The sequence below is a fragment of the Chanodichthys erythropterus genome, chromosome 22 (assembly GCF_024489055.1).
Source record: "Chanodichthys erythropterus isolate Z2021 chromosome 22, ASM2448905v1, whole genome shotgun sequence".
Classification (NCBI taxonomy): Eukaryota; Metazoa; Chordata; class Actinopteri; order Cypriniformes; family Xenocyprididae; genus Chanodichthys; species Chanodichthys erythropterus.
Window position 1 is genome coordinate 16994510 of NC_090242.1, and position 25921 is coordinate 17020430.

Sequence of the window (25921 nt, forward strand, 5' to 3'; positions counted from 1 at the left end):
TTTCCTTTCTGTGATTGCAGAGCTCCTCCAGGGAGTATGGAATCCAACATTACCGCCTCCATATTCAGCTACACAAGGAGACTATTACCACCTTAATCCGCCAACATGTCCAGTCTCTGCTTTAATTGTGCAACAACACACTTTGAAGCAGCTGCGTTACAACGTTTTGACTCAACAGGCACAACTGCTGTTGCGAGCGGGGGAATAAGAGCAAGGCAATGGATCAAAGCCTGCTCTGCATGGGTTAAGGTCGGATCATGAAGAAGCAGCGCTATGCACACATTTGTCAATGGTTCCCAGCAGGTTGGGTTTTAATGAGACAGAGACATGGCTCCTCTGTGGAGTGCTTGGGTGGTTCTCAGTGGCCCTGGATGGGAGCTCTGAGAGTGGGATAACAGCCTCCGCTCAAACAGGCTCACCGGTCACCCACGCCAACCAGTGCAAGACCGCTAAAATGATCAATCAATATACTCCAGCGGGGATGTCGGGTGTGTGGGCGGAAAGAAAAGCAAGCCAAATACACAGTTATCTCTGACTTGTTCTGCTTTTCGCAGAATGCATTGTCATAGCTGTTTCTCTCTCATAAGAGATAAGATTACAGTCATATTCAGTACAGAATGAATAATCTAATATCTGAAATATCTGATAGACATGTTTAAAGCAATGATACCTTAATAATCAAAACTGAATGACAAGAAAACAGAATGCTGATGCTCACCAAGCGTTCAGACATGGGGGTCTTGTCCATGGCTGGGAGATGCTGTTCCAGGGCCAGTACGATGCAGTTGGCGATGATGGTCGTGAGGATCAGGTACTCAAATGGAGTGGATAAGTCAAGGAAAAATGCCGGAACAACAAACAATGCAAGTCAAGACAATGACAAATCCAAAACATTTTGAAGAGGAAGATTTAAAACAAAAAAGTGCCCCAGAATATAATGAAAGTCAATGGGGTGTTATGTTTTTTGGACCCCATTAACTTTCCAAATATCTTGTTTTGTGTTTCAGAAAAGAAAGTCATATAAAGTTGGATATGTAAGTCAAGACAATAACAAAGAGAAAGACTTCTTTTAAAGGGGCCGTATAATGCCACTTTCACAAGATGTAAAACAAGTGTCTGATGTCCCCAGTGTGTATGTGAAGTTTTAGCTCCAAATACCCCACAGATAATTTTTTATAGCATGTTAAATTTGTCACTTTTTGAGGGTGAGCAAAAACGCTCTGTTTTTGTGTGTCCCTTTAAATTCAAATGAGCTGCTGCTCTCGAGAAGAGGGCGGAGTTTCAAGAGCTCGTTTTAGCAGCGCCGATTACCTCACGCAGACTCACTGAAAATGTTAGAAACTGTTTAGCCTTTTATGTTCAAAACGGAGTCGGACACTGATGGAGCGACTCAAGAAGTGTCAACATGTAGAATATAACAGGACGTTTCTGAATGGTTAGTTGATGAATTTATGTAGCTGATGTGGAGTTAATCTTAAAGTCATTGATAAACATATTCTGTCATGATAATCTATAAATCGCTTGTGTGGGAATTGTTGCAAGATGCCTACAGTGCCAGAGAATATATGCTGCATGAAGATATAACAGGTATAGTTTAGTTAGTTTAATTACCGTTATAACTTGTCATGTTGTCATCTTTTCATTTTTGGGGTGAACTATCCCTTTAATAGCATTCCTCAAGGCTAACTACTTGTGAATTTCCCCCCACATACCACACCAAGGACAAAAGGGTTTGTGTCATTTAAACAGTCAATCACTAAATCATTAGAAGAGGACAGCGCAGGCCACACAGAGCCCAACTCACATACCTCCAAGCTCAATCAAGCAATTGACATCCAACATGCCTTTGTGTCCTTAGCACTCCTAGACGACCATGTTGGAAAAACCCACTAGCAGTAAAGCTGAATGCATTTACACCACTTCATTCCATGCTGGAAATGACACACAGAGGTCTGGACATAAAAGTTTTCAACACTGAAACATTACAGTGCAGAGATCATGATTACCCATTAGGTTGGCATGATGATTTCTCTCTCATCGCAGCCATTTGTGCAACCTTACTACGTCTAGAAAATGTTTGTGTAAGCCCACCAATCTTGTCATTATTAAAATCTTTTTAAAGGAAACACTGAAAGGCTGCTAACATCTTTATGGATGGTCAGCCATTATATTTCATTCTTAGGACAGGATCCATTTTTCCGATTCATTTTCCATGCCTGTTCCCTACGGCTATAGTCTTTATGGAATTGCTATTCATGTTGGCAAGGAATGGAAAGGAAAGGTCCAATGGCCACTTCAATCACATTCTTGTCACCCCTTGAGGGATCTCTACATGCTATAGAAACCTAATGCTATAGGTGCCTGGATTCCTGAATTTTATTCCTGAATCCATAAATATGCATCTTAATGGACTGCACAACAAATTGGATTCTAATAAATGTTAGTGACTGGAAAATCAGTGTAAAGATTTCAGGACCCTGGAGAGCGCTACAGCTCCTCAGAATCACTGTGCTATCCAATTAAAAATAAATTGGGTTCATATATTTCTTCTTGAAAAAACACTTTGAGTTATGAATTTTAAAATGTAAATTACTCTAACCTTTGACTGAATTAACCATTGTAAAACAGTGATATACATACACTAATTTATTCTGTATTAATGTTACATCGCCTGGCAACCATTAAAGGATTAGTTCACTTTCAAATTAAAATTTCCTGATAATTTACTCACCCTCATGTCATCCAAGATGTTCATGTTCTTCTTTCTTCAGTTAAAAAGAAATTAAGGTTTTTGATGAAAACATTCCAGTCCTTATAGTGGACTTCAATGGCCTCCAAACGGTTGAAGGTCAAAATGACAGTTTCAGTGCAGCTTCAAAGGGCTTTAAATGATACCAGACGAGGAATAAGGGTCTTATCTAGCGAAACCATCGCTCATTTTCTAAAAAAACAATTTAAATTATATAAATTTTAACTGATATATTACTGCCCTCCACAGGTCAAAGTTTTAACTAATTGTTATATACTTGCACTTGCATGTTGTATATGACAATTTAGTTCAAACTTTGACCTGTGGAGGGCAGTAATACACTTAGCAGTGTCTAAACTGCTGGGATTCTAATAAAGAAGAAGAAGAGAGCTAGTTCAAGATGAGCATTTATGGTTAAAATCAAAGACTATAGAATAACACAAGACGTGTCACTCGTACTGTTTGAATGGGAGAAAGTGTAACGCGCAATATGACGGAATAAGTCCCGCCTTCTAAATAAGAGCCAATCGCTGACTTGTTGTTAGATTTCATTGGTGATTTCAAATATGAAATTTAATCATAAGGTTGGTGAACAGTTTTGGAAAATTTGATGTTTCGCCATTCAAAGAGATTGCATGATGCCCAGGATGCCCGAGAGGCGTTTCAAAGATGTCCGCCGAGTGAAATTACTTGTCTTAAAGGGACTTTGGTTAAAATGTATAAAATGTAACTTTTTTTTTTTTTTTAGGAAATGAGCGATGGTTTCTCTAGATAAGACCCTTATTCCTCGTCTGGTATCGTTTAAAGCCCTTAGAAGCTGCACTGAAACTGTAATTTTGACCTTCAACCGTTTGGAGGCCATTGAAGTCCACTATAAGGAGAATAATACTGGAGTGTTTTCATCAAAAACCTTAATTTCTTTTCGACTGAAAAAAAAGAAGGACATCTTGGATCACATGAGGGTGAGTAAATTATCAGGAAATTTTAATTTGAAAGTGAACTAATCCTTTAACAGCTTACTTTTTATACTAATCAACTACATTACTTGGCGGAACTACTACAACCACTACTACTATTAGTGAATGCAACTATTTATTAAACATTATTACTGTTGCCGCCGAAACATTTCGAAAATACAGTGTACACAGTACGATTTCTCCATTAGCTACACATTAGCTTTATTTCGTTTATACAAAATAAAATGTTTTACACCATAGCTGAGACGGATTTTTTTTTTTTTTTTTTTTTTTTTGAACTTGTTAAACGTTATCCGGTGCTATTTTGTTCCATGTTTCACTCTGTTTCACACGTGACCTGTTTATATGAACGCTTTTCAGTCTGTTTAAACGCACAGCCGTTTTGAAACACATACCAGAACAACTGCTTCTTCATTGCTCGACGTTTTAACCAAAACACTTAATACTGAACTAAAACAGCGCGTGAAAGCAAAGACTATAGAATAACATCTTAAAGGGACTTTGGTGAAAGTTTATGGGACTATATAATGAGGGGATGAATATTCAATGAAGAAGCGCTGAGGCAATTATGATTGGTTGTCTGTTGCTAATCAATCCGCCGTAACGTTCAAGCTCCTCCGCTTGCTTCATCACACTGTATACGTACATTTAGCGGTGCCAAACCGCTTTTGAAACGTTACTTTATCACGGATTAAAACTAGTTTAACCAGGGTATAAAAAAACCCTCTTGCCCAGGGTTAAGTGCAGTATGAAAAGCCATATCGAGCGCTGCCTTACAAATGAGCGACTGCTTTACCTGACTAACGTTACGCTTGAATTAGAAAATAAAAGAGGCTGATCAGCCAACACCCTGACACGACTACCAGCTGCCAATTGCCTTAAAGTGCGTGAACACGTGAAGACAAAAGACATGGTGTCAATCAGCAATTCAACACGCAACAGTTAATTTGACATTGCCACATCCAAAAGCGTGTTTTTATATGCTTCAAAAATAATAATGGACTCAAATGTAGAAGCGGAGATGTAAAAAGCTATATTCAATTTGCATAAATGTTGAACAATAAGGATATGGCCATTCGGTTATTCTTTTGGCGTATTTCCTGATGACATTGTCCTCACTGAAGATGAACAAAGAGCGGTTGACAGTAAGACAGTTCTGTTTGGTTTGTTTAGGATTATATAAAGCCATTGTCCTGGCTCTCTGAGCCATCGACTGTTTGTACATTCTTTGACCGCCCGAGGGACCTCCAGCCCGGGCTCCCCCTCTCCCGGCGCCCGCTGGACCTCCATAGCGGGTGGGCAGATCGTCTCCAAAGCGAGCCATCCTAGACATGCAGATATCCAACAGGTAAAATCCAAACTGGCATTAAATAGAAGATGGAGTGTGCACATTACAGTACAGACATCTGTTACCACTTATAGTCCCCATCAGTCTATGTGAAGTGAAATAAAAATATAAAAGTCCCTTTTGACAAGCTCCTCGTGCGCCCTCGCCTCACTCCATTGCTCAGAAAATTGCAAAAAATGGAAACTTGTCATAGAAATGTCATTCCCGTTGAGTGCATTTCAAATAACAGAAAATGTGTAACCATCCAATTCGTGCCACATCCATCCAACACAACCTGATCCAGCTGACAGGTCACGAAACCAAAATGTGCACCATCACTTACGCGTCATGCTAGACGGAAAAAAAAATAGTTGTTGGAATCAGAAGCGCGAAGAAAGGTATTCCATATGCACGTGCACACGTATACGGCTGTTTTTTCTCTTTAGCAATGATTTGCTTTCCGCTTCCACACAACAATTCCACTTGGAAACGCGTACGGTACGAATGGTGCCAAATGAGTGGAAGCTGGTGCGCGAGACTCTCACACGTGACGCAAACGGCCCTATAGGCAGGACCACCTGCTGGAGAGCGCACGGGAGGGGGAGGGGGTTTTAATTGATCCTCAATGAATGATATTTATAACTACTGATGTCTTATTGTTTGCTTAGACCGAGAATTAGGTAAAAGCACCAAGCAAAAGTATTTCATTGTTGATAAATGACTCAATTTACAATTTTAAATGATTTTTTTGTCTTTTTTTTTTTTTTTTTTAAGAATAGCACACTGATGGCCAATTACACAAAAGCGAATTGTGGCTTGGCTATTCTTGTCAGTCAGTATATTATCAAGGTGTATTATGTGCCTTTGTTTGGTTATTTTAAAGTATAATGTTTTTGGCAACATACACAGTTATAATATGGGGTTTATAGTGACGTAGCTAATATAATCAATTCGGATCATTTTGATGACTGAACAAATTTAGGTATCTAAAAGGGGAAATACCATACACTTGTATTGCTTTTAAGCAAAGATATATATTTCCACAGATTAACCATTATATATATAGCTGTTCAAAAGAGTCCACATTAACAACTGAAATTTAAAATATACATGGAAATAAATATAAAGTTTCCAGATTTTGAAGGTCATGACAGTGAATAAGAAATATTCAAGATTCTGCACTATCCTAGGTCACTATCAAATAAGCAAATTTGTTTCAGTCATGTAGTAAAGGTCACATATGGAAACGTGCTCTTTGGATATGTTTTAAATCATGTTGTATTATGTCATTATACATTAATATATTGCATTTTTATCATTTATATTAAATTACAATAACGCAAAATAGAAGAGTATCTCAAACTCTTTTGACAGGGATGCAAACAGGCAAGGGGGAAAAAAGGTGAGAACATTAAAAAAAAAAAAAAAAAAAGTTATTTGCTTTACATGCTCATTTGTAGTTATTTTAAGGGATTTTCCAAAACTGTAATTTTTCACAAAAAAAATTAACATATTATTTCAACATTTTACCAAAATCAACATTTGGTTAAAATCTCATGTTATAAAAGACTATGCAGGATGTTTAAGACAATATTGGCTGATTAGACAGCAATACTGTTTGTCACATCTCAGACCTCAAATACATAAAATGTATGCATTATATGTCTATAATGTGTAATATTACATGAAAAAAAAAAAAATCTCTATGCAAATCCCATTGGTGACCTATTTTGATCTCAAAAAGGTGAGTTTTCACTGAAAGGTGAGGAGTTTGTATCTATGTTTTGAACAGCATTGTTTATTTGTTTGTATATTTAGCTAATTATATTTTCTATACCCTATCACTCAAAGAAACCTTATTACATTTATTTTTAAATCTTAATATCATATAAAACATACAATCTTAAAATCTAACATAACAGAATGACATGGCATCTCCACCTCTCCAACGAAGGAACGATTCTTGAAAGAAAAGAAGCCAGCATGACTAGATGTAAAGCTCATGGCATTACGGTCAGTAAGTGTGAAGGATTTTCTGTGTGCATGAAGCCAGTCCAGACCCAGAGGCACAAAATCTCATGAGAGACTCCAGGCTGTTGAGCTAATCTCTGGATGTGTGGCATACCAGAGCTCCATACAACACCCTAGGGCATAACAGTGGAAACGGATGCACGCGTTTGGTTTTCATGTTTTATGGGGATATTCCATAGACATAATGTTTTTTTATACTCTACAAACATATTCTATCCCCTAAACCCAGAAAACCTCACTTAGTATGATGTTAAAACTATTTTCTGTAAAAAGTCCCCACAAGGACAAAGATTTCACCATCTTTGTGGACAACACACACACAAACACAGCCAAATGGAGTCGGTAAGTTTTCATTTTCAGTCTCAGGGGATCTTTAAAGAACATTTTCCCATTGACAAGATGATAACATCAGGATTACGTTTTACAAACAGGCCTTTTTGAAGTTTCAACCATACTTCTAAGTGCATTAATGTCGCGTTGCACACACTATCAAATCAATTATACAGCGCAAAACCATTCATACATTTTAGGTATTTGCAAGTGTTTCTTGAGGCAACTAATTGCTGCGTCTCATTTCGAAGGCCGCATTTGAAGCCTGCATACATTATCAAGGACGTCTTTTTTAAGAAAAGTAAACGTAATAAAATTGTTATTCCTTGTGAGGTGTAAAATACTGTAATTTCTGTCTTACTTTGCAATCTAACGGTTACTTAAAAAAAAAAAAAAAAAAAAAAATCGAATACGTTTCCAGCCTTCAAATGCGAACTCCGGAAGACGCAGAATTTGAAATAAGACGCAGCTATCTTTTTCTGTTGAACCTTTAGGCCCCCTAGTGGCTAATATAATAAATTACAAATAACCAGTGTCACTTTTGGGAAATTCAGCTTAGTTAAGTTCTCAGTATTGACCTTTAACAGCATTGCACTTTAAACTTCCAGCACACAATGACCTTAAGTGTGGGTTGACTTTGTGCTCACCTCTTCTCCCATGGTGTTACCTGCTCTTGAAACATTTCATGGGTGCTGATAATATCGGTGTTCCTCAGGTCACTGGGTCTCTCCAGCTCTATAACAGTGTCATATTTGCTAGGTTTTGCAGTGTTCTGGTCATCTCTTGCAGTTTGGCTCTCCTCATACAGGTTATCCTTGCTGGATAGTTCTGTGAAAGCTGCTCTCCTGCTCCTCTGCTTTTCATTTGGCTCAGAAGTCTGAGCCCAGGAACTGAACTCTGCCCCCAGAGTTAACATCCGCCAAGTTCCAAGTGTGGCCAGTCGGGCAGCTTTATTTTTTGAAATGGGGTGAGAGATGATAAACACATGGACTGATACATTGAGTGAGACAAGTGGGGCCAGTTATAAAGAACTTGCTGTGATTTTTAGGCCACACTAAGTTTATGTTTAGGACGCATACAAATTTTTGCATTGTGATCATTTTAATGACAGTTACAGAAATGTCCCCTATATGTATTACTGCAAAGCAAAAAATATTCCCATTACTGTAATGCAAATATTATTATTTAAATTAGTTTGTTCTTAAGGTATTTAACGTGTTTTTGTGAGAATCACCCACAAAAAAAGATATTAATTCTCACTGAAGAGTTCACTGATACAAATGAATAACAATCCACAACCCAGTTAATAACACAGCAACCTCGCAAGACAAACCCAGTGAACATCCTACCATAGATAACAGTGGATTTTCTCTCCTCCCAGTCAGAGTCGCGTTGCGCTGACCTCTTCATAGTGATGCGTATTTGTTAGCCTTGTATGGCTATATGAATTTCCACAATCCAATTTCTCGGCAGTAACGTAGCGTATCCACAAAGTGTGATCCTCATAATTGTACTGAACACTGTAATAGTGAGACATAGTAAGGTCTTAAAGTTTGCAGCTGTGGAATGCGGAAAGGCGGTTTCCTGCCTCGTTAGTTAAAAGCCTTTATCAGCAAGTCAGAGGGCCTCAATCACCAGCTTACATTTCATTGGATCAATTACAATCAGAATCTTAAGTAATCAGGAAGAGAATAATCAAAGAGTTTATAAACCTGACCTTGATAAACAATCAAAAGCCTTCCTGCTTTGCATCACAAAACTCCTTTGGTCTCATTTTTGGGCTTTAAAGTGCAACTCTAAAGACAAAAATGTAAATTGTCTGCTTTTTCGAAAAGTGTTATTGGATGAATAGAGGTTTCAGATTCACAAAACTAGAATTCATCATCATACTTCAGGGTATTTTTTGCATAGGAGTGACAAGAGATGTTTATATTTTATTAGTAGTAAATTTATTGAAAAAGAAAAACACAACCAGTAAGATTGTGCATCATGTTTCAATGTCCAGAAATATGTTACAGTTTTCTTTTTCCCCCTCATTTTGCAGTGTTTTGTATCTATATGTCTTGATTTGCACGAAGGACATGACTACACTATCAACATTTAAAAAGACTGTAATAGTTTCACCATCAACATGAACTCATGGAAAAAAATTGATACAGGCTAAATGTCAAACTACAGTTAGAAAAAAAAAAAAAAAAAACAGGTCAATTTAAAAATACAAATGAAGAAAAAAAAATGAAACACTTGCTTCTTCATCGCAATGTACAACTTGTATTCACTTAGTGAGTAATAAAAAAAATAAACAAAAACCTTTTTCAGCACCATTTGCGTTTTCCTACACCTGACCGCATTTAATTCCATCAGAGCGAAACGTTCCAGTCCTATTCCTAAAGCACGTGTCTCAAAAGCATGCTAGTAGGTTCCGTCATTGTGACCGAAAGTACGTACAGAAATGTTCAAGATATTTTACAGTTTTCATTTGCATTGACGGGGGTGCATGTAATATGCATTTAACAACAGCTGTGTCTACCCAGGCCTGTAACATGCAGGATATAACCCATAGGGCTTGTTTCTAGACAAAGATTAAGCCTCGTCCAGGATTATTTTGCACTTCCAGTGACGATTCGCCATTAAAACGCATTTTTACTCAAGAACTGGGCTTTTACTGGGAGAAATAGGCCCAAAATGTCCTGTTTAGAGGCCTTTTCGTGTTTTGTTTTTTTTGTAGCATTGACATGACGCCCTGCGTCTGTGAACCGATCAGAGGAGGACACGCACAACGGGCGCTAATATCCAATGACTGCTAGTCTATAGTTCATCTCAAGTTAATACAGTCCACTGAAAAACACGGAAAAGACTGTACTAGGGGGAAAAAGTCACAAGGTTGGTCTTTGAATGTCATTACATAATTCTCTGCATATTCTGTGAATGTACAAAAACTAAAAAAAAAAAAAAGACGGAAAACAAACGAATGCATAAAGTGTTAAATGATCATCTGAAATTCGGGAATCAATCGTTCAGTTTTCGTTCACCTTGACTGCTAAAGTAAAACCGTGAAGAAAAAGTTCATAAAAGATCTTGAGAAGTGTGTACGAGAATGACACAGAAGTTCGAGTCGGGCAGGAGAACACATTGTGCGACGAGAAGGTAGTATTCAACGGTAACATGCCACACAGTCCCTTAAACGGCTCAAACAGCCTCATTCTTGAGAGACAAAAACCCCAAAATCCACTTTTTTATGATGTCAAACACGATGTATTGTGGTCCAAAGGGGCGTGCTGGCAATAAAAAAAACCCATACAAAATGTGCGTACTAAACACCTGAAACACCAGTCCAGCTGTGCACCTCTCACCTTCAAGATTTTAACCCCTAAATCGTGTCAACCAATCAGGCTTTCGGACCACCAGAGCTAAACATGGCACTGTGGGTGTAGCATCAAGGGGCCCGGGTCGGTACCCGCATCTGATTAGAGATGGCAGAGGTGTGCCTGTGCTGGTGATGGGAGATGACAGGCTGGTAGTTGTTGGAGGGCTTAGCTGGGGCTGGATGGGGTGGACGAGCTAGTATCAGGCAGGGCGCTGGGCTGCTGGTCTCCCGGCGTGCTGTCCGCCTGTGTCTGGGCAATGACGGCTGCCGAGTGTTTACATTTGGATGAGCCACACTGGCAGCTGAACAGCTTCCCCTTTACGTCCCAGAAGTGATCGCCGTAATCAAACCTGAGGAGGGGAGAGAAATCAGAAACTATATATTCTAATAAACAAATGCTTTTATGAAGTGAATGATGGGAAACTAATAGGGGTGTAAGGGCACACAAAAATGACGGTTTGGTACGTACCTCGGTTTTGAAGTCATGGTTCGGTAAGGATTTGGTTTTTCTTTTATATTAAACAGTGGTTAACTGAACAAACTGTGTCTCTGTCTTTAAATTCATTCAGTTATAATTAAAGATTTTTTTATCCTTAATAAAATTATCTCTGTTAATGCTATAAACTATACAATACAATAATATTATTACAATAATATTAAAGGTTACAATTAGCAACAGAGCCTAAACTATTAAATTCAGTTGCTATTTTTTATTTATTTTTTTAGATATAATCATCAACACTCAAATAATAATAAAAATGTATGTACACCTGTAAATTGCACATAAGCTGTGGACATTGAATGGCATTTCTGAGATAAATGTAATATATTATATATATAATAAATATAATAATAATGTACGTTTTATTGACATCTTTCTGCAGTTGAAACACTGATTGAGCGATTACACAAGATATGATACGTTTCAGAAAGTTGTACTGTATCTTTCAACATACCTTCAGATGTTCATTCATGTTCATTCTGTAACTAGTAGTTAATTAGTTGTTACGCCACATCAAAAAGCGTCAAAACAGAATTTATTGTTTGAATTTTGTGATAAAAATTGACAGAATTTGAAAGATGACACATTGTTTCTTATCGAAAGCAATGAAACACAGAGCTTATTGTGATTATTGGGGGTAAATGCTGGTAAAAAAAAGTGGTTAGGCTACAATGCATTACCGCACCCTTCTGGATTGGAGTGTGGATCGCCTGTGAGCGTGACCAAAGACTAGGGACTTTGGTGTGACATGCCCTGTCCAAATACGTACTCTTGCGATTTTGCCCACTTGAAAGCGCGTGCATGCGACAGGAAGTATGTGCGCAAGACTTAAAAATGCCCTTTACGCACACTAAACCCACACTCCGAAGCGGTATTCAAGACTGAGTGTATCCCATCATGCATTATGTTCGGGAACTCACCTGCCCCGAAATCACTAGATGTCGAAGAAAACATTTGATTAAGTTATTTAATTATATATTACATATAATTTAAAGTAAAACAAAGTGTTGCACAGACATTTAGGAGTTTATTTTAAAATGCAAAGTATTGAAAAAAAAAAAACTGTAAACTTGAATTTTTTGCAAGACTTTAAATGTGTACCATCAGGTAATCAAAAGTTCTATACACACTTGCAGTCTTCACGCCCACTTGAACACTTGAGCCAAATACAGGAAATACGTCACGCAAGTAGACAAGTGGAAAGACTGCAAGTGTGGGTATTTGGACAGGGCAACTGACTGTTTTTGTCAACCAGTTCGGGACAAATACGTGTACCGTTACACCCCTAGAAACTAACATATCCAGTGTAACTAAATTCACTATTAGCAAGTAAATGGATAATGATGTGAAACAGACCCAAGTTCGTCTCCCGCACTGATGTTCTTGCAGGCGAAGAACGCGATGTGAGGAAATCTGAGGTCCTGGTGAGAGGTGAACACTCGACAGGGGAACAGATTCGGCTCACAGTGATGGTTTATGAAGCGGCTGATGTTGCCGTAGAAACGTGCGTCAACACAGTACATATCACCCACCTGCAACAGCAGAGGCAGAAAATAAATTAAGAATGCTTACAGAGTGATGTCAGAGTAAAGAGAAAGGAATATGAGATTTATTCAGCAGGGCTCAATACAGTTGGGCTGTCTTTTTTGTTTGTTTTAAAGAAAAAATGATAGAAAAATATTTCAGATTTTAGATTTTTAGATAGATTGGTAGGATTTTTTTTAAAAATGTTTTAAAGGTGCTACAGAGGATCTTTTTGTCGACTGAGAAACCAAAGGCTGTAAGAACAACCCCCCTCCTTCACAGCTCATTTCGAGGGAACGCCTCCCAAAACTCATTTTGAAGAGTATTGGAACACGAGTGTTCACCACCGGCATTCGCTGTGTCGTGTTAGTGGATTCATTATGTTGGACTCACCGCAGGTAACTCATAATCTGCAGTTGTTACTCCTGTCTCCTGACAAAAACATTGCATGCGGCACCTATAGAGTGTGGAAAGTTACTGGAGCGCGCAGCCGCGCACGTCTCGCACAAGGAACGTCACGGCAGTGATTGACAAGCCAGAGGGCCAATCGTTTACGCGATGATCACACAAATGATTGGCTGATGTTTTTAAGGCCCTACCTCGTGCACAGATGATGTATATTAATATTATTACTTTCAGTGCACCTAATAAATAGTCTTTTATCAGTCAGTAAAGACAGTTTCAAGTAATATTGCAAAAATGTATAAAACAAAACATCCTCTATAGCACCTTTAATGTCTCTTATCCTCACCTAATCAAGGATGCATTGATTTGATCAAAAATACAATATGAACATTACTATTATGAAATATTACAATTGATAATAACATTTCTATTTTAATAGATTTTAAATTTATTCCTCTTGTGATGACAAAGATGATTTTTCAGTAGCCATTAATCCAGTCTTCAGTGTCATATGATCCTTTAGAAATAATTCGAATATGCTGATTTGGTGCTCATTTCTTATTATCAATGTTGATAATAAGATTCATGTTCATGTGTTTGATGAATGTATATAAAAAAAATATATTAAAAAAATAAATAATTATTTATCAGCATAGTTGATTTCAGTTTTACACTAACTGGCACATAAAACAAATTGCGGTTGCTGGTTTGATTCTTCCTGTCTCAGTGGATGGTTCTTGGCCAGAATAAGCTGCAATGCAGTCCAGATTTTATGCCAACAATCTAACATTCAGCTATGCAAGAAGGCCTAAAATACAAAAGTATCATTGTGTAGCCAAATAAAACATTCCTCTGAGCTGACAGGGGTCAGCTAAATTATTTCTGCAAAATTTGCTTGAGGGAGTGCAGATAACCCCACAATTGAAGGGAGAAGAAAGGTAATGTGATTTTGAATGGGAATCATCCTAGGATGGCAATACCTTACTGTCCAGACTGAAAAGATAGGAGTCATTCTCTCTGACATCTGCTTCGGCGTCAGAGATGATTTCACCCACGTATCTGTTAGAAGGAAATGAGACATTAGGGTGCAAACACATATTTATACTGACACGCCTAAACTAACATTTGCACAGCCACACACACTGTTAGACCTAAACAGATTCACAGAAAGATATAACACAGGCCTTAATGACCTTTAGAAATATTGTAAAACACAAAAAGAAAGCAAATAAGAAACTCACTCGCAAACAAACGTTCCTTGCGGGATATCCTGTAATGTCTTGACACCCCATCCCATCATCTGTGTCCTGAACAACTGCAGTCTTATCCTAAGAAATTATTTGAGAAGAAACCACTCAATTCAGATCATATGCTACAAATCAAGTATATGTGAATACTATTATTAGTTGGTTAGGGTGATTAATCGACTGATAGTTCACTGATGTTTAAATGATTTTGTATGGTTTTTGGAGTGTGCACATTTCCTGTTTTCAAATATTACTAAATGAAATTGTATAAAATAAACTTCAGGTATTTATGTGTACATCTCAAACACTATAACTAAATTGTACTATATGACAGATATAGCCAATATGTAAGCCATCAGCAATCCTCTTCTCTAGGAGTTTTCAAACTGGGGTATGCAGATCTTTAATTAAAGAAAAAATAATAAAAAAAAAAAAAAAAAAAAATGTTTCAAAAATGTTTAGGGATGACAAAGTGTTAACTAAATGTGTTTATTAAATTCTTTAAATGATTAAAAATTGTGTTAATGTTATATTTGCATATATTGACATAAATCTCCATATTTGTGGGTATTTGTGAAAAAAACTCACATCAGCCTCACAACGTCTTGATGTATGTGTTAATATTGTTTAACCTGACAGCTGTTGAAAAATGTAAAGGGGGTGGGGGGTAATCGTCCAGAATGTAAGTGGATGGGAGGTACCTCAGTCCATTCTGTACCACACGGTTTTTGCAGGTTCTCCAGCAAGAGCAGGCATGGTTGCACTCAAATATAAGAGGCGGTTCCTCATTGCAGAATTCGGGGAGCAGACGACTCTCCTGATGCCACAAACACAAAGCATTTCAAATCTCACACTAAAAAGCACACTGCAACAAAATTTTAACAAAATTTTGAACAAAATGTCAGTGCCGGTGCTTGGCCGTACAAAGCTTGCCACCACAATGCGAGGTTATTGTGACTGGTTTTCACTTTTTAGGGCATTGTTATGAATTTGCTAAAGTGTTCCGGGTAGTTTCTTCATGGTTACTTACTGGCCTAAGTTAATAGAGCTTCTCCCAAGTTTCTATGATATTATTGTCCATGGATAATGTTCAGATCCCCTTTTTTATTGCTTAGATAAAGATATCAATATTACATAAAGTAGTTTAATACCATCTAGTCAGGACATTAGTAACTGGTCTTTGATTTAGCACCACTAATAATTATGACCAGACCATCTCACACTGTCTTGTACTTAATTAGTTCCACCTCTAGGTGGAGATGTTTGCTTAGTCAAATGACATTAACAGTAGTTTAGAGCAAGTAATTAATGTAAACTGTGCTTCAAAATTACCCAAATATTTACAGATATATCATCACAGTAACAAACAGCTTCGATTTTAGGTTTGATGGACAGACTGCTTAGAAATTGACTTACTTTATCATACCAGCAGCGCAGGCTGAGTTGGCCACACATGCAGCTAGCTGAGGAGCAATCGTCTTTACATACACAGTACTGCAATGTGAAATAACACCATTATACCAGTTTTTCCTTCCTATTACTCATTCAACACTGTGTCTTAGCTAACCAAATCATATTTGTCAGGTACATTGCAATAACGATTAATATCCTAAAATCAATGAACACTGTAAAGTGTTACCATAAAAACAACATTTCAGCTTGTTTACCTGCAAGTGAGTGATATTTTTGTCAATGTTCATTGGGGACGTCACACAGCTATCAGGGACATATTTGTAGTTGTCAGGACAGGGTTCGCTGTCCACTGCGTTCACGCACGGGACAGGGACTTTCTCGTAGCCTCTGGCGATGTCCCTAAACACAATTAAACTCTCATTAATAGGCTGGTTTAGGTTGTAATTTTGGTACAGATAAACAAGACGATACTATGAGCTGGAGGACAGTGAGATTAAGTGAATCTACCTGTTGAGAAGCTTCTCTGCAGGGGCAGCCTGGTTCCTGTTAGCTTCTCTTTGCTTTTTGCTGGCTTGAAGGGCGTTCCAAACCTTCGAGTTTTGACTGCAGCATTCCATGGGTGTCTCTCCCTCCTTGTTCTTAAGGCTTACATCAGCACCCCGTGACAGAAACAAGCTACAGGACGTACAAAAGAGGCATACTTAAAGGATAGGACAGACTCACAAAACAAAAATGAAAAATATTTAGTATTAATTTATTTATTAATTAATATTATTAATAAATAGTAATACAATAATTCATTTTTTATTTTTTTTGTGTGAATCATACACACACACACACATATGGAATTGAAGCACAAATTAATAAACCAACTAGTGGGATGTTAAAATGTATGTAATTCATCTGTTCCTGTGGCAATATTATATTCAGGGCTCTAACCAATCACTGTAACTGAATGCCAACGGATCAATAATAACATATGTCCAGGAAATGATGAAAGTAAGCCTGTATTGCTAGTGTCCAGCTCCAATAAGTCTACATGACATTGATCCAGTCTCCAAATAAAAATGCAGCTTTAAGCTGATTAGAATCTACACAAGCACCCGATTAAGACTGCAGTACATCGGATATGGATGTAATCCTTCAATACCGTTATCTTCTAGGAGGATGGCTCAGACGTCCCTAAATTTTAAATAAGCCTAGCTCACTACAAACCTGTGAGATTGAAAGGAAGTTTCCCCAATCAATCCATTATCCGTCTGGATCGATAACATCTAGGAGGTTTACTCACTTTACACAGTCAAGCCGGCTCTCCCGTGACGCTATGTGCAGTGGTGAGTCTCCGTGGATGTTGACGGCATTGAGATCACACTTGGCATCCAGAAGGATCTCTGCAATCTCCACACAGCCAGAGAATGCCGCCCAGTGCAGACAGATATTTTCCTCCTAGAATCAAAGTTGACGTTGCAACAAATTAAAAACACTTAGTCATCTAAATGTATAAAAGAATTAAAATCATGCTAAGTAAACTACAAAAAAAAACAAAAAACAACTAAGATGGCAGATTAAGCTGTAGTTTTGCTATATTAAATTGAGGTTTCCACATTCAAAACACAGCACACATACCTTGTCTCGGATGTTGATATCAGCCCCTTTGGAGAGCAAGAGTTTTACTTGGTCTACATGTTTGTACTCTGTGGCCCAAATCATGGCTGTCCAACCTCCATCATCCTGAGACAGGAAAAGCAACTACATTAGAAATCTAAACCTTTTTCGTCTACCCTGATGAAGGCTTCCAAGCAGAAATGCATTGGAATATTTGGATATACAATGAAGTTTCCTTCACCACAAGTGCTGCTAATCATTCATTGGCTCCAAGGTCTACCACTGTCCATAACGATATTCAAAGCACCGTTTATTTAAATGATTAATGATCAGTATTTTCAAAAATATGGTTTTACTCAATCTCTATGCAAGCATCTCTCTTTTAGAGCTCTTAATCCCTTGGCATAACTAGAAAAAAGCATATTCATTATAAAAATACCCATGGTGCTTTAAGATTTTATTTTCATTTTAATTTACATGACTTTTCCATTTCTAGAAACCACACTTTTAAAATGAGTTAATGTAAATCATTTTAAATGACCCTGAGGCCCCATTGTGGGCTTTGCCTCTTATTTGAGAACTACTTGTATAAAGCCCTTGCTTTAAGATAAAAAAAAACATTGCTTTAAGTTTAAGACAAAACTTTTTAGATGGATAAGTGAAAAGCTCTTTGTTACGGTTATTAAATGTACATTTGTACAAATGTTATGTACAAACAAAGCAACACAATCTCTACCATGTTGTTTAGAGGAATTACAGAATTTTCCAAAATGACCAAATATATTTTGGGAGTTTATATTTAATAGCACTACAATTTATCTATAGCAAATTTGGTTAGAAATTGCCTGGAAAATCCAGCCTCACCGCTGTACCAGCGGACGAGTCTGGTCACCATTGAATCAATTCGATTTCTAGGGCGGAGCAAATCCGAGCAAACAGGAAGCGGAGTAAACCAATCAGAGAAGGGCGGATATGACGTTAGCAAAGCGACAAGAGAGTCAATAGCGAAAAGTAAATAATTAATGTGTTTTTGGTCATTTAAAACTGAATTCACGGCTGAATAGAACAAACTCTCGGGTCTCCCGTGCGCAATCTTTGTTGATATTGAAGGGACTTTCGCCGCACTAGAGTGACGCTGTTTGCGTCACTGAAATAAACGAATCTGATTGCATGGTACGGTTTGGAGTTGACTCGAGGTGCGACGGAGGGCGGGCTGACCAAACTGATATATCTTGTAGAAGATATATCATTCTGGACTTGCCAGGCAAGGTTAGAAATGCCTTTTAAATTCCAATGTCATTAAAATAACTTATTAAAACAATGTTTCTCTTTGAGAAACTCATTACAAGGATGGAGGGGGAAAACAGTTGTGTTGACAAGTCTTCCCTAGGATGGAGGAGTATTGGTGCAGTTGTCTTCTGAAGTTCCTCAGATATGTTTAGCAGATTCTAATGACTCAAATGTTGGAAATCCCCCAAAACACCCTTCTCACATTCCCAAACCATTTTTACAAATATTAAATGCACAGAAGGTCCAACACCTGGCAGTTAATATCTATAAGGCCTGTAGACAGCAGATGTTGTACAATGGCAAAATGGCCAGTCTTAGCAGCAAGATGGAGACATGTTGAACCTTCAACATCCTTAAAAGAAAAGGAAACAGGATGTGATCAGTGTTCAAACAGAGTTAATGTTCCTCCAAAAGCATTTGATTACAGAATGTTGTATAAACAGACTGGCTTATCAATCCTCTTGTTTCTGGCTGCTGACCTTGTGAGAGACAATGGCTCCAGCCCGCAGAAGATAGCGTACTGTTTCAAGATGGTTGTTCTCACAGGCCTCCATTAGGGGCGTCCGCTGGTCCTCATCACACATGTCAAGGTTTGCGCCAGCCTGAGAAATAAGATCACGATTTTCATGACAATGTCAAAGTCATTGGGGTCATGATAAGCCATATTTGTAAATGATATTTGACAACTACTACAGAGGAATATGTTTTCTCTCTTGTGTTTAAAAGAAGTCATTTAGGTTTAGAACAACACAAGGGTGAGTAAATGATGAATTTTCATCTTAAGTTAATACTAGTTCACTAGCATCTGCCCTCACCTGCACCAGCATATGGCAGACTTCCTGATGACCTGCTTCAGCTGCTACATGGAGCGGTGTGCGTTTGTTCTGGCTCTCCATTTTAAAGTTAGGGTCAATCCCATCCACTGAGAATAAGAAAGATGCTTTCCAGAACAAAGCAGACAGCCATGAAAAAAATAAAACTTTACTAATCACTCTTACCCAACATCAGTAGGACCTTCTGCAACTCCCCTTGTTTGGCAGAAATATACAGTTGTTTTGGGTGGAACCGGAGCTTCTTAGGTCTTAGAGAAGAAGAAATGGTGGGAATGAATCAGTCCAAGTCGCACAGGAGTTCACAATGATTGAACCCCATTTTAGTATAGAATAAGTGGCTAAATCAAATGTCATAATAGTTGGTTTTCTTACTTCTCTGCATCTAGAGCCAGCAGGACACTTTCCAGAGTTTCTTTAGGTGGTCCTAGTGGAGGTCCCGTTGCAGATCCTGATCCTAAAGACCCAGCTTTGGAGCCCACAGGGGACACGGATGTGTCATGTGACTCTGGATGTTTGAGTAAAGTGCTGTCTGCTTTGCCCTCTCCAAGAACAGAGAGCCGAGTGGACCTTTGATGACCAACAAATCAATTTAAGGGCAAAAGTTGGAGAAACAAATAGAGGAGAAACAAAATATCATCCTAAAAGGACATCCTACAAATGATTCAGGAACATTTCCTACTTGGGTTTGTTGCAAATAAACAAGAAAATGGCTGAATTTGCACACTGAATTCAGTCCAGACTAAAAAAAAAAAGTCTAGTAAAATAATATTATAAACAGCTTGGTGCAAAAATTGTTTGTTACTTAGGTTCATATAATTAAGAAGCTGGCACATACCCTCCAGTGGTGGTGTCTGCTTTGCCCTCTGAGGTGCTGGGCGTGCAGGGGCTGTGGTTGAGAGGCACAGTTGACGTTGTATCGGCCTTGGCAATGGTGACCTCTTTCGCTTTGCTGACCTCCTCTCCACAGTGTGGACAAAAGCTCTGACCGTTGAGCACCGAGGCACATGCTCGATGAAACCGGTGGGAGATGTTCACCTCTGGCTGACACTCCATGAAGGTGCCCTACACGACGGCCACATGAAATAACTTTGAGAGGTTTGCTCAAATGTGGCTGAAGTAAAAAACTCTGGAGCTTTTTAGACACATGCACTCAGTCAAATATTTCTTGGCCATTGGCTTGTCATGCTGTCATTGAAACCCAATCAAAGACCTAAAACGTTCTCTTGGGTAAAGCCAAAGACTCACGGCTCTGCAAAAGAAGCCACAGCCTGGGCAGCACTGATGTTTGACCATGCCTGTGCGATGGTCCTCACACAGAACCAGCAGTTGGACAGAGTTTGAAGGCCTCATCATCTCGTGCTTCAGCACTGCACTCTGACAACGGCTCAGCTACCCCCAGAACAACAGGGAACCAATTAGAATAGAGTTCAGAACCTCGGCTTTTAAAAAGAGTAAAAAAAACTGTATTGTAACATAAAACAGAATGTTACCAAAAAAATGAAGATGCCAAATATTCAGCAGTTAGATGAATCCTAGGACCTTCTGTACTGAACTGAAGTGAATATTCACCTGATCACATTTCAAAAACTGTCCCCAAACTGTATTCAGAAGGTATATAGCTGGGGTTCTCAACTCTGGCCCTCGAGGTCCACTCTTTTTTTTTTTTTTTGCAGAGTTTAACACCAACCCTTACCGAACACCTGAACAAGCTAATTAAGTTCTTCAGGATTACTAGAAAGTTAAAGGAAGGTGAGTACAATCAGAAAGTGGACCTTGAGGGCCAGACTTGAGGAACCACTGGTATATAGCGAGACAATGCATTCTTGAAAAATGCAATCACTGCAACCATCATTGCTCTACATATTCATAAGGGCAACCATCTCACCTGACCATCAATGCTCTCAGTTGCCATACACTTTCTGTCCGCAAGCGTGAGGATCTCTCTGCTCTTGGGTGTTTCCATTCGACAGCTGCAGAGGGGAAGTTCCTGCACCATGTCGCCATCTGTGCTTTCCACTGACCCTGAAAGAGCTAAGAATCACCATCTTTAAGACTCAATTAAATCACAAAAGCCCCCAAAAACCATCATTTTGGAAACACAGATGGCAGGAAGCCAATGTTACTTCATAATCAGATGTATATCAATGATAAACATTGGACAGAGCACATAACGCTTCTGATATGCATTACTCTACAACAGACACATGACCACCAGGGGGCACCACATCAGTTGAGACTTGATGACCCATTTTATCCAAGATGGAGGCCACCACAAAGGCCTGACAATACTCATCGTCTGAACTTTAAACAAATATGTCTTTCTTAAGATGCTATGCTTGAAACCAATAAAAAGGAAAAGTCCAAGATGTAAAACTTTAATATCTTAGAAATTTCAATCAAAAACAGACTTCCTTTTGCACTTCCTCAATTAGTCAAAAGCAAACCATCATTTTCATTTACAAGATCATTCAATGCTTATCCAAGTTAAATAGCAAACAGGATTTTACTTCACCTGAACTCTGAGATGTCATTAAGGCTTCCTGTGCTGCCAGGTTGAGGGAGTTTAGAGGGATTTCTTTATACTCTTTCCTGCGGTCAGGAGGGGCTGATGGAGAGCTCTGGCTCTCAGATTGAGACTGGAACTCCATTCCTGAAATTATGATGGGACAGACATAGAAAGATTTGTAAATTATGTCATAGTAACAGCTGAGGTGTTGTCCTACAGCAGATATTTCAGGAAAACATGCATTTAAACACTTTCTGTACCAGAAAGTCCTTCCGTTTTCGCTTTCAGTTTCCTCTTGCGTTTCCTTGATGGTCGGAGCCAGGCGTGGTCTCCCTTGGCTTTCTTTTTCCATTTCTTTTTCAAACTGGACTCTGAACTCTGAGGAGAATAGAAGTAACTTACAATCCACAAACTGAAACAAAGTATTAACTCAGGAACCTAAATTCAGATCTGGGAAACATATGTGTCTCAAAGCACTGCATCTAAAGGACTCTCGGTTCTGATACTCAGTGATATTAGAGAATGTTCAGGAGCTCACCAAGTCTGATTCATCCCCTTCCTCTTCGCCATCCGGTGACTCCTCTGACTCTTGTTCTTCTTCAAGAGGCTTATGAATGAAAAAATGAATGAATAAACATCCTTTCAGGGGACTGTAATTTCAATGTTTAAGTAACTAAATGACAAGATGAAGGAAAATAATGGGTGACACCATTTTTCCATTGGCTCATGAATCCCTGCAGCTTTGTTGCTGAATTCCCACCTGAGACATTGAAGCTATCGTGGGTCCCTCCTGAGAAGCTTTGGCTCCGTCCTCAGTGACCAGCTCCTCATCTTCCTCTGTGTCTTCTCCTTCCTCTGACTCTTCTTCATCAGACTCATTCTCCATTCTCTCTCCATTCACATGCACGACCTCCTTTGGCTGCTGTGAAGCCAAGGAATAAAAAGACAGGCCAAGGTTCACATGTCTTGGCCTCAGGAAGTACAGGAAAAGTCAACCAATTAGCAATGCAAAAATATTAAGCAAGGATTACTAATGGCCAAGACCCAGCCGAACAATCTATGCAACTACTCAAATATTACTTTTATGAACAATATAAAAGGTAGTTATTCACTCTTTAGTTGTGAATCTGGTGGTTCAATCTCTGACCTGAGGGTTGGGTGGAGACTGGGACATACGCTGAAACATCTCCAGAACTGTGCGTTGTTTCAAGACTTTATTTTTCTTCTTGGGCACAAGACTATACGTTCCCATCTTTCTTTTCTTCTTCCTTGACACGGCTGCTACTGAGGGAGAGACAGGTCTGGGTTCAACTGTCAATGCATAAAGAGAGAATTGTGGAATACAGGCCTGTTTACAAGCACTTTTTTCTCTGTAAAAGGAAAGTAATAATTTTCCTGTGAAATGCAGGTTGGATTATTTACATTCCAATTTGAAAGCAAACTTTCAACTGATGAACGTGCTGCTGCCAAAACTTCAACAAACAAAATATGCTCTTAAATACTATTTTACCAGACATTTCCATTTGTCGACTATTTTCAGGCAGAAATAAATGTTGAGAGAGTAGCTCAGTTTGTTAGCTGTATATTGTGCAATACGTAATACATAATACTAAAATACATAATCCATCATCATACTTCATTTTCAAAATAAAATAATAAAAACAGAAACCAAACTCAATCAGTATTAAAAAAAGGTGATGATTTGCTAAAGATTACATTTATTTTTATATTATTTAACTTTATGTGAGCATTAAATGACAGCAAAGGTAATCTAAATAGTAAATAACAACAAAAACTGGGGAAATTAGTAAAATTAAATGTCCAATAATGGCCAATACAGAAAACAAAAATCTCTAATATCAAAGGATAACCAATATGGTTATATCAATATACTGACATATCGCCCTTCTCTAAATTTTACGATAGATATGTTTATGTAAAAAAAAAAAAAAAAGTAAATGGAATGCCATACCAAAAACAGCATTACAGTGACCAGTTTTGTTGTAAAGAAATGTAATACAGGGTATAACCTGTGTGTGGCTTGGCTGGTGTGGCGTCAGTTTGGCTTTGAGGTAGCTGATTCTGGATTGGAGATGGCTGTGGCTGCACTGCCTCTGATTTGCCCACACCGTCATCTTTCACCACGACTGGCTCCTTATTTTCCCTATTCAAAAGCTGAATGAGGAACAGAAATGTGATTATATATATCCATGATCATGATTCACGAGCAGACCCAAAATAAAATTGCAGGATGTTCAGAGCTGAATACACTGCTGTCATGACTAGTGCAGCTGATGTAGGAGAAATTTCATGGAGGTAAATCCTCATTACCTTTAGTGTCTGGTTTGAGGCTGGCCTTGACATAGTTTTGCGTGCTCGATGTATCGTTGGCGGGGGTGTATTCGATACTCTGCCGTTTTTAGTCTCCGTTTCTGCTCGCCTCTCCATTGGGCTCAGTCCTAAGCTTGCAGCACCATTTGAAGATCCCTGGTCTGGGGATCGCAGCATAGAAGCTGAAGGTGGTGAGCTTTTAGTCCCATGCCCCAATGTGGAACCCCCTATGGGGGACCAGTTAGTCCTGTGTAGGGCTGACACTGTGTCTTCCTGCTGTTTGCTTAGAATATATCCATTACTGCCCACTGTAGAGCCATGGGGCGGCTCAGTCTCTGACAGTCCGTTCTCCATGGTTGAGGATCGGGCTGGTGCAGAAAGGTTCTGTTCAGTTTTCTTTGCGTCCGTGTTTTCATAGGTCCCATTCAGCTCAGTGGCCTCTCTAAGAGGGTCTGATCGCCCGTCTGAGTGATTTTCATCTCCACCTACAAGAAAAATAACAGAAAACAGAAAACATAACAGTTACGGAATTGTTAAAAATAAAGCAAAATTAAAGCAAAAATTGCACAAATTGCGCTTGGAAGTAAACAGTGCTAATAATAATGCTAATTTTTTTTGTTAAAGCAAATGAATTCTTCAGGGAAAAATTATTTGAGCTGTATAGTTCTGTAAATAATTTTCTTTTAGGTAGGACTACTGTTCTAGGTGGATTAAGTTAACACATATTTATTTTGCTCCAAAACATGTAGCAAATTCTGCAATAAAAAATTTAAATAACTCACTAAACACTAAGAAACAAGTCAAAATGTGTTAAGACATGGCTATCAAGAGTCAAACAAGTCAATACATGGCTATCAACATTATACCACAAATGCTCTGATGTATTAAAACAAATGTAGTATATACCCTCTTCTTGATCACTGCGAGACTCTTTTGTCCCCTCAGACTTCATGGTTTCCCTCTTGCCCGAATTTCCATTGGCCAAACTGGAGGGCTGAAAAGAAGCACACGGTTGAATTACTGGACTTCCATAACATATGAAATGTTATGGAAAAAAAGAAAAAAGGTATGCAAACCATGCATATCAGAGCATTAATAAATAATATGTCTTTAAAAGAGAAGGTAGAAAATGCATGAAACAATAAATGAAACTTCAACATCCAAGCAAGGCTGATGGCAGGAATAAATTTAAGTGGCAATAAGAATGAAAGCGGATCAAATTAGAGTTAGGATCGAAATTAAACGACCCTCTGTTTCCCAAAATAGCAGATAATCATTATGGCCACTAGCAACACAACACAAACACTTGGGAGACATCATTTGGGAATGTGAGAAGCTTATCCCACAGGTTCAGTCTAAACAACATCTGAATAACAAGGGCTTTGATTGGCTTGGCTTTGAGCTGTCAATCACTCCTGAGTTAAGGATATATTTTCACGAGACTCAACATCTCCCAATGCCATAAGCCACAAAAGGTTTCAACA

General features: G+C 38.5%; 2 protein-coding genes across 10 annotated transcripts in view; both read right to left on the minus strand.

The window, feature by feature from the left end:
* cacna1bb (calcium channel, voltage-dependent, N type, alpha 1B subunit, b) overlaps window positions 1–5050 on the minus strand; it is a 194733-nt gene extending 189683 nt beyond the window's left edge. The window contains exons 1-2 of the mRNA XM_067376885.1: window positions 4797–5050; window positions 719–824 (exon numbers count right to left, since the gene is read on the minus strand). Coding sequence (XP_067232986.1) covers window positions 719–824; window positions 4797–5050 — 360 coding nt within the window. The remainder of the gene's footprint in view (window positions 1–718; window positions 825–4796) is intronic.
* A 4305-nt stretch (window positions 5051–9355) lies between these two features.
* ehmt1b (euchromatic histone-lysine N-methyltransferase 1b) overlaps window positions 9356–25921 on the minus strand; it is a 35638-nt gene continuing 19072 nt past the window's right edge. For 3 of the 9 annotated variants that reach the window (XM_067375874.1, XM_067375870.1, XM_067375868.1), the window contains exons 2-27: window positions 25344–25431; window positions 24438–24922; window positions 24137–24281; window positions 23254–23417; window positions 22867–23028; window positions 22645–22713; window positions 22367–22484; window positions 22113–22250; window positions 21486–21631; window positions 20846–20989; window positions 20436–20662; window positions 19973–20167; window positions 19766–19848; window positions 19583–19689; window positions 19247–19369; window positions 19018–19119; window positions 17499–17603; window positions 17164–17318; window positions 16380–16547; window positions 16127–16271; window positions 15876–15953; window positions 15161–15276; window positions 14454–14540; window positions 14193–14271; window positions 12640–12815; window positions 9356–11131 (exon numbers count right to left, since the gene is read on the minus strand). In XM_067375874.1, coding sequence (XP_067231975.1) covers window positions 10948–11131; window positions 12640–12815; window positions 14193–14271; window positions 14454–14540; window positions 15161–15276; window positions 15876–15953; window positions 16127–16271; window positions 16380–16547; window positions 17164–17318; window positions 17499–17603; window positions 19018–19119; window positions 19247–19369; window positions 19583–19689; window positions 19766–19848; window positions 19973–20167; window positions 20436–20662; window positions 20846–20989; window positions 21486–21631; window positions 22113–22250; window positions 22367–22484; window positions 22645–22713; window positions 22867–23028; window positions 23254–23417; window positions 24137–24281; window positions 24438–24922; window positions 25344–25431 — 3789 coding nt within the window. In that variant the 3' untranslated portion in view covers window positions 9356–10947. The remainder of the gene's footprint in view (window positions 11132–12639; window positions 12816–14192; window positions 14272–14453; window positions 14541–15160; window positions 15277–15875; window positions 15954–16126; window positions 16272–16379; window positions 16548–17163; window positions 17319–17498; window positions 17604–19017; window positions 19120–19246; window positions 19370–19582; window positions 19690–19765; window positions 19849–19972; window positions 20168–20435; window positions 20663–20845; window positions 20990–21485; window positions 21632–22112; window positions 22251–22366; window positions 22485–22644; window positions 22714–22866; window positions 23029–23253; window positions 23418–24136; window positions 24282–24437; window positions 24923–25343; window positions 25432–25921) is intronic. The other 6 variants (XM_067375875.1, XM_067375876.1, XM_067375872.1 and 3 more) reach the window with 6 other exon arrangements.